The sequence below is a fragment of the Aegilops tauschii genome, chromosome 4 (genome assembly GCF_002575655.3).
Source record: "Aegilops tauschii subsp. strangulata cultivar AL8/78 chromosome 4, Aet v6.0, whole genome shotgun sequence".
Taxonomy (NCBI): domain Eukaryota; kingdom Viridiplantae; phylum Streptophyta; class Magnoliopsida; order Poales; family Poaceae; genus Aegilops; species Aegilops tauschii.
The window spans coordinates 56,416,403-56,425,248 of NC_053038.3; the positions used below are offsets into that span (position 1 = coordinate 56,416,403).

At 42.8% G+C, this 8,846-nt stretch overlaps 1 protein-coding gene across 2 annotated transcripts; it reads right to left on the minus strand.

Moving 5' to 3' along the window:
• Window positions 1-1,220: 1,220 nt before the first annotated feature.
• Window positions 1,221-7,969, minus strand: LOC109752963 (phototropic-responsive NPH3 family protein NPY4). Of its 2 annotated transcripts, none has more exons than XM_020311894.4 (5): window positions 7,672-7,969; window positions 5,961-6,436; window positions 4,003-4,072; window positions 2,189-3,373; window positions 1,221-2,101 (listed from the first exon to the last, which is right to left on the minus strand). In XM_020311894.4, exons 2-5 carry the CDS (start codon window positions 6,020-6,022, stop codon window positions 1,514-1,516), a joined length of 1,905 nt encoding a protein of 634 aa, XP_020167483.1. In that variant the 5' UTR covers window positions 6,023-6,436; window positions 7,672-7,969; the 3' UTR covers window positions 1,221-1,513. The 2 variants fall into 2 exon arrangements, with proteins under 2 accessions (XP_020167483.1, XP_073352365.1); XM_073496264.1 differs by lacking the exon at window positions 7,672-7,969 and adding an exon at window positions 7,157-7,396.
• Between the last annotated feature and the right edge of the window lie 877 nt (window positions 7,970-8,846).

Consider the following 8,846-nt stretch of genomic DNA (forward strand, 5'->3'; position numbering starts at 1 on the left):
GAGCGAGAAAAGTGTCGCGTTGCTCAGGTTGGCAGGTGCTACATGGGCCTGGGCCGCATAAGCGAGTATCCTCATGCGAATGAGAGCGAGCGTAGGCGACTGTTTTTTTGAGTTTTTTTTATAATTAATACCAATTATGAATTAAAAAAAGTCCTCAAATTTGAAAAAAGTTGCGCGGTTTTTTTCATGAATACAATAAAAATTCAGGGTTTAAAAAATGTTCGCAAATTCAAAAAAAGTTCATGAATTCAAAAAAGTTCACGTGAATAACAAAAATGTTCTCTAGCAATTTTCTGAAATTTTCGAACATTTATTGAATTTTTTAAAAAAAATGATATTTATGAACAATTTTTAAATTGTGAATATTTTTTAAATTTTTTTTGAAAATGTGAACAATTTTTAAATTTAAAGCATCTAAAAAGTGACCACATTTTAAAATTGTGAATTATGTTAAAAAATTAAAAGAAACAGAAAAACGATAAAAAGAGGATAAAACAACAAAAGGAAAAAAATCCAGAAGCTTCTACATGGTTTTACCTTTTTTAGGGGATCTACAAGGTTTTCCTAAAACTTGTCGTAACGGTTCGCTCGCTAATGAGCAGGCCCATGTTCTACGCTAGTGAGCGCTCGGAGACTTAATGCTCACAATGAGCGACACATAGTATTTGTGCTGTTTGGGTGGCGTTTCTTGGTCAAGGCGAGCTGTCCGCCCAGATGTCTAGGGTCTGGTTGTAGATATTCTTACACCTAAAGTGTCCTTCTGCTCTCGAGCTGAGCTCGATAAACAGTAAAATAAAAAATCGAAAGAAAAATAAAAAATAACTGAATTTTTTTGTGACAAACATTGATAAAAGTTTCAAGTGCTTGCAAAAATTCGTCATGAAATCACATTTCTATAAGGCGTGGTAAAAAAAACAAAATCAATGCTCCAAAATGCTTTTGAAGTAGCATTTCCAGAGTATCAATTTTGTTTTTTTACCACACCTTCTAGAAATGTGATTCCATGACGAATTTCTGCAAGCACTTGAAAATTTTGTCACAAAAAACATTCAGATTTTTTGTGAACAATCCGAAGCGATGTGAATGCTTAGATTTGCACCTTCAGATAAAAGTAACCAATGCTCCACCTAAATTCCAATCGCTTCATCAACAGATAATTCACAGTTGCCAGGCAGCATGGATGAACTGAATCCTTGACGGAGGATTCCAAAACACATGGATTTTCTGTACTCTGCCAGTCTGCCTCCTCCAAAAAAGGCTTCCTTTTATATTGCCACCGAAAACAAAAACAATTACAGTTTTATCTCCTGAAATGTGTTCCTGAACACCAATGGCCAGACCTCTACGGGCTACACCAGTTACTAGCATAAAATGCTTCAAAAACATCATTGGCGACAGGGCAGGGCAGTCAGTAGTACTCCACTTTTTAAGATTGCTACTCTCGTGTAAAGCAAAAAATCAAAGCAATGACAGCGAAAAACTACGTGTGCTATGATACTGTTAGCACCAGCCACTAGGACGTCGATTGCCTCGTGTTCCGTGACGGCGTCGACTTCACCTCCTCCGGGTTGGCGGATCCGGGGCTCACCGACGCGTCTGAGCTGCTGTTCTCGCCAACGTGCGTCTTCCCAGACCAGAGCTTGCTTAGCATCTTCGGCATCAGCATCACTTTCGCCTTGCCGGTGGTGGTGCTCTTGTCTTCGCCGTTCTTGTTGATGTCGCTGCTTGTGCTGCTCCTCTCGCTGCCACCGCAGTTGTTCGCGAGCCGCATCGACCTGAAAGAGTTTATGTCGCTGGATGTCGGGACTCCACTGCCTTCCTCTTCGGTTGTTGTTGTGGCGGCTGACCTTGAGCTGCCGTATGAGTTGCCGTTCTCTCTGGGAAGAAGCGAGTGAACAGCGGATGAAAGGTCGGCTCCAGAGTCACTCCTGGCAGAAGCGGCTGATGCTCGGACTTGCTCAAAGAAGAGAACTTGCACAACGACACGCAGAGGAAGCCGTTCATTCTGCACCGCGTGCATGCAGGCCTCCTGGGACAGCTTCTTGCAGTCCATCAATCCACATAATCTCTTCTTTTCGCTCTTTGATAGGCTGGGGTGCTCCTGTAAGCATGGAATTGCGTGTAAGTTCCAAACTCCCAACAGCAGACATGCTAACTGGAAACAGAAGATGTATGTGAAAAATATTACCTTTAGATACATGTCGATGGCATGGTATAGTTCGTCATGCATTTGTCGGGACGAGGCAGACACCATTTCAGCAAGTGCAATGAACTTCAGAACAGGCAGGTTAGGGTCTTTAGCGATCTCACCAAGATATTCATCGACCAGCTTTGCAACTGCCAGCTTTGACGTGCTGGAAACAGAAGCAAACTTCTCGACTTCCACAATTTCATCATCATCTTGAAAAGTCATTTTACCATTATCACTATGATGTGACATGAACTGCTCTACTATTGCCATGATCAGGTCAACATTATACACACCATTTTCAGCACTGGTTGCTGGTATAAGAAGGTCTGCAACTGAAGCACCATCCAGTTGGGTGCCTATTCTCTTTACCAAGTTATCACGATAAAACTCTCCAGATTCCAGCAAGCATGCAGCATTTAGTAACTTGAGAAGAAAACCACATGACACTGAACCTTTTTCAGTGGGCAGCAGAAATACAATGCTTTCGAGAACTGCACGACGTTTTGTGCAATCAATTCCATTGCTCACAGCATCTTCAAGGGAACCAAACAGCCATCGGAATGCATAGACTCTTAGTGCTTCTCCAATAACTACAGCAGGTGTTCTTCCCTTTGCCTTGATTGTTAGGAGCACACGCTTGTACAAATCCATTTCAAGTTCAGAAAGGTCCTCAACCCACCAGTCCTTAGGGACCATCTGTTGCATCCTGACTCCATTCCAGTGAGAATCAACACCATTCTTGGATTGGAGCTTTTTTCTGTTGTAGGTGTATGACCACTCAACCTCTGACGGATCAATTGACGCCTTCGATGCAATGGAATCAATGCAGTGGTTGATTACCTTCAAATTCTCAGACCATGGCAGCAACGACTTTGTACTTTGCAGAACTATGATTGAGTCTTTCCAGGTGCGAAAAATGCTCGATGTCAAGAACACATCAATTTTGTAGATAAGATTTCCTTTGTCAATGGTCTCAAACATTTCTAGGTACTCAGCTGCACAACGAGCAGCAAGAACATTATATGCATTGAGTGTTACAATCATGCCGTAGCAAAACTTGGCACAAATTTCAAATGCAGAAGCACCACCAGGAATGTCGGATATATTCACTTCATCGTCGCTTTCCTGGTTACTTGAAGCTACTAATCTTTGCAACCGTGAACTCTTTGACAAAAGAGGGAACTGCAAATAATGTGCACAGCTCAATTATTTTAGATATAATAAAGTAAAGCTGAACTAGGAAAAAAACAGATGCTAACTTATTAACCTCTACTCTATTATACTGCATAAAGGACATGTATAAACAGTTCCTTCAGTTATAAAAATTTACAATACAAAAGTATATGGAAGGAGTAATTGCTAAACATAGACAGCTGACACTTCCAAAGCTTGAAAGCACTTCCATGTTTCCTTTTTTTCTTTTGCCATTAGGCAATTTCTAGGTTGAAACAATCATTTGTAAATGATAGAACTGTGCAATGTAGAAGACCCACCAAGTTCTGAAATGTTGTGCTTAATCGAGGAGTGTATGTGCAGTCACAAATAACAAAGGATGTAATGCTCTAATTGATAAAGCATAAAGAAAAAAAAAGGGGTCATCTTACCAACCTTAGTATACCTAATAATCAGGTGTTCTAAACTAAAGGCTAGTCATATAAATCTGTAGCAATTCTGGTAAAATAATTCTTTAACAGCTCTAGGAAAGAGCCTTAGCAATTAGTTCACGCTTAATAGCCAATATTAGTATGATGAATTCTTCTCAAAATGTCACAGCATGAGAGCAACAAGTTATACAGATAAGAAGTTGATACCTTGTGAAGATAAAACTTGACATCCCCTATGGAGATAACGATGTCTGTTGCCAGCTCTGTTGCAACAAACCTGAAAAGCATGTTAACACGACATTAGCGTCAAAGCTGTTTAGTATAAATAGAGGCAAAGCATAATATAGAAACTGATGAGATGCAAAAAAAAAAATACAGGTCAATTTTCAAATAAAACAGATGCAACATTGGAATTGACGGTCTTTACATAACCACAACAGATCTAAAAGCAGTAATGAAAGAATTCCAGGCCGCATATATCGATATATGCCCATTTTTTACATTTTCCCACTACCTTCCTGCTCCTGTGTTTTTATGTGTATGTACACATGTCATAGCTGTACTATGCAACTAGCATATTACACAGGCATGAACTATACAAGGGGCAGATGGTAGTGATGACATGTCATTATTCAATGAACAGTATATCAGTCAGGACACAAACACTCACGTCTCGCACGTCATTACAAGAGAATGACAAAGGTGACAATTGTGAGGATATTGGCAGATTACTGGATCACACACCGTGTGGAAACGGCACAGTTCATAAAAGTGGGCCCACAATAATTCTCGAAAAGATCGTCACATATGTTGCACACAAACAATTGGTTACAGATCACAAAGATGGCAAAGTAATAAACTCACATAATCCACAAAAAACAAATAATGGAGAGCTCAAATGAAAATGAAACAAAATCCCAACCCACTGAATCAGCTAAAAGTAAGACAGCGAGTGACAGACCATTTACCTAAGCAAAGTACCACAAGCAACGCTGGAGAAAGGTGTGGAAAGCAACTTCACATCTAGTAGCATTGTGTATGACAAGTAATATAACTAATTGAACTGGCGCAGGACCAATGATTAAATAAATTGGACATAGCAAGGTAAAGAGAACTTAATTGAGCTCCAAGAATTCAATCTACACGATGGACCACAAGGTCAATAACTAGCTCACTTATAAAAAATGAATGAACACTAAACAAACTAAGAAAAGCATTGCAACCATTAAATGTGCACATGCCCTCAAAGTACAGAGGAGCTTAAGAACATATGCCACTAGCAGGAATCAAGGAAAAATTAACCTATAAAGAACATCAGTTGGATAGTTAGCCATCCGAATGTCAAGATACGATGCATCACAGTTAGGAGGCATGCTAGGCAACCAATTTTGTGAACATTGTTATAATGAGAAAGCAATCCAATCCGTATGGTGAATCTTTTAAAACTTAGTTGCTAAACATGACACAAATATAATAGCTGCACATATTATATAGATATGTACTTATGTAGTTTTATCCATTTATAAAAGGTTTCGTAATGTAAATTTGCAATAGTAATGTCCCTCCGTCCGAAAAAACTTGTCCCTCAAATGGATGGATCTAGCACCAAGTTAGTGCTAGATACATCCATTTGAAGGACAAGCTTGAGACAAGTTTTTTCGGACGGAGGGAGTACTTCAGAATGATTGGACGTTTTCCGCAGATTCACAAGCTCATACTAGTAACTGAAATCAAAGAAATGGCACCGATGGAGCATGCTCACATCCTTTTCTTCCTGTTTAAGAAATGGAGCCCAGGGAACTACAGATCAAGGCCAGTATTCCCCACCAGAGCTAATTAATTGCTGAACGCATATGACCAGTAACCAGTATGATTGGCCCCCTTTAGCGACTTCATTTATTTGGAATTTATTTCAAGAAACAATCAAAAGAAGATCCCCTCGATTCTGGCAAATTTGCAGAACGAAGATGCATACAAAAGCCAAATCTCTCAAGTGAACAGATCTCAGAATTTCAGCCACAAAATTACTTGCCATCATCCAACAGGACTGGTACTAAACTGGAGTAAAAGAAGAAGAACGATATCCAGACCAAGCGCTGGATAAAGTAGAAATGTTAACAGAATCTGAAGAAACTCTGAGGACGAACAGAGACGAACTGACTAACCTGATATTGCTGCCCTCTGTCTGAAAGACATCCGGCTTGGAGCCAAGCTTCATATGCTTCATTGTGCCAAAACCGAAAAACAGCCTGCAAATCTCCTCCCCTTTTTGCTTTCTCTCTAGCTCTTCTACTTTCCCCTACCTCACCGGTCACCACCGAATGGGAGCCAAGAAGAAACGCCTCAACAAACCCACAACACTTAACCCATCAACAAAGTACCAAACCGGTGGCCACTGCGATGTGAAAGGACAACACCAACAACTGGTGATAAAGATCCACGCCCAACTGTCCCCCTTTGAACCGCGGCAGAGCCCCCACCAAATCAAATCAGGTCAAGAGCCCAAGCAGACCTCCTTCCCTCTAGATGAGTAAACTAGCCGGCAGTTGCATCAAGATCTGGGTCCGGGAGAGCACAACGGCAACAAGGACTCGTCCTCGTCCAAGCTGGATCACACAGGGAGAGTAAGGGGCGGCAGCACCTGCAGAGCACAAGGGCAGCATCTTGAGGTGAGGGGACAGCGGGAATAATCGGTGATGCAATGTTGGGAGACCATGGGAACAAGCACCAGTGAGGGGAGGAATCTTATCTTGGTTAAAATCACAAGCAAGCAACATGAATGGCACAGACAGGTTGCAAGATGAGAATAATTTAAGGGTGTGGCACATGTAGGCAGTCAAACAGTAGTTATAGAATTGCAATCCGTAGACCACTGGTTTGGAGGGGTTGCTTCTCCTCTTGGTGGGCAACAAGATCGAAATGTGCATAAAGAAGTTGACATAATCTGATTTTTCTAGGTAAATTTTGGCTAAGGAGGAAAGACCTTATAATAAATCCAAAATTAGGAAAATGGAAGATAGGATTATTATGAACTTTCCCGTACAAAAAAGACCACAAAAACTGTAATACCGGGATTGACAAATAATGGCACATATCTCAACAAAAAGTACACTCTATCTCATGCTACAGAAAAAAAGGAACAAATTTGTGATTTACTTTCAGTTAACAAGGAACGCAAGTTCAGTTCAGTAGTGCCTAACAAAGGGAAAGGATGATCAACAGAACCCTTAGAAAAACCTTTTAGAAAATAATCTGCAAACAAATCCGCTACAGAATAAATGGGTGTATTGGAGAGACTAAACGTTGGGATTAGATCGCCGGCGTCAAATAAATCAATCGAAACGGGTTAGGGGTCCGTCACCAGCAAAAGAAATGAATCAGCGGAGGGCGACGAAGATCTTTGTTGGGCGGAGCTGCGGAAGGAGACGCCTGGCGGCGGAGAGGGGAAGAGGAAGGATCCGTCCGATCTCGAAGGCCCTAGACAATGGACCCGGCGAGGAGGATACGCCGCCGCCTCTTCCTCTGCTTCTCATCAGACGGAGGAGGAGGGGAGGGAACCAGTGATGGGAGGAAAGAAAGGCCTTGGTTGGCAGAAACCAACAGAAAAGCGCAGAAGAAAAGGCAGCTTTTTAGGACAGGGGAAACGACCAAACCAACACCAAGAAACATTCCTACCGAACCACCACCACTACTGGATACACTCCTCCAACTCATTGTCGGAGTAGCGTAGAAATAAACCTCAATAATACGTACACCATTTCATCTCATTATTGGACGGGAAAAATGCGCGGCTTGCTTAACTCACGATAGAGAGCAAAACAAAATATCCAAACCTGTTTGAAGGGGGAAAAGAAGAACTGGTAGGGGCTTAATTACCTTGCAGCAGTTGTGACTTGTGAGTTGGGTTGATGCGATCAAGCACAACGCTTATGTTTCTTGGCGTCGATCTGCCGCCCGGCCGCCGCTGGTGAGAGTGTCTTTCTTGCGGAGCGAGCTGAGTTTGGTGGTGCCTGCTTCTGCTTCTGCTCTAACGCAGAGCTAATGGATTTGGTTTTTTATCTTGAGGAAAACCGGTGGGGGGTGCCGGGGTGGGGTGGCAAAGCCTAGTTCATGGGCTCTGGGAATGGACTGTTCTGCCCCTCTAAATGTTCTCTTGCTGCCCCCTCCCTTTCTCCACTGGTTCCACATAAGCGTTTATAATCCTGTGTTCTTTTTCTCCTTGTCCTTTTAGTTTTGGTGAACTTTTTTATGTAGGCTCATTTCATTAGAATATATGTGGTCTCATTTTGTGTGTGGGGAGTGTTGCACAGTTCAGGCAGGCATTGATGGAAACCAAACACGCTCATAGAGCTAGTTTGGTTGGTGCCCTGGACAGCAAGTCTGGACATTTTTCACGACTGGCCTGGGCCTGAGCATTTGAAATTATTTGCCTGGTCAGGCTAGCACTGTTTGGTTCCTTACCTGGCCTGGTGGGGCGTTTGTACTTTTAATTCGTCTCCCCATCCCCTCGTTTTCTGTACCTTCACTACTAGTGACTGCAATTTGTGTCAGCCTGCTGCTCCAGGCACGTCCAGGCGTCTAGAATGGGTCGCCTGGCTCAGGCTAACTATGTTGCATGGCTAATCACGTTCCCAGGCTCAGGCGCTCAGCCTGAGCACTCAACCTGTGGACACCAACAAAACAAGAGCCAGGCAGCTTCCAGGCAGGGGCCAGGCCAGGCGCCAAGACCTGTGGAAGCCAACCAAACTGACCCATAATCCTCGATCCAGACTGAGGGGTCAATCGACCCGTCGTACTTTTGGACATTCACAATTTTGAAGCCTGGTGGGAATTTATGTTCGATGACTTCATCTGTGAAGCACGCCAGGTGGGCTGAACCTCGGGTACGGGGTGATGGCGTGACGCACATTAGAACTGTCCACATCCCCGTACTTGGTGCAGTCTCGCTGATCGCGGTATTTGGCCAGCCAAGCTAGCCGACTTGCTTGCTCAACGGGCAGGGTGCATGCGCTTCTTGGTCTGCTAGATGGTCCGAGGAGCTGGGACCTCGG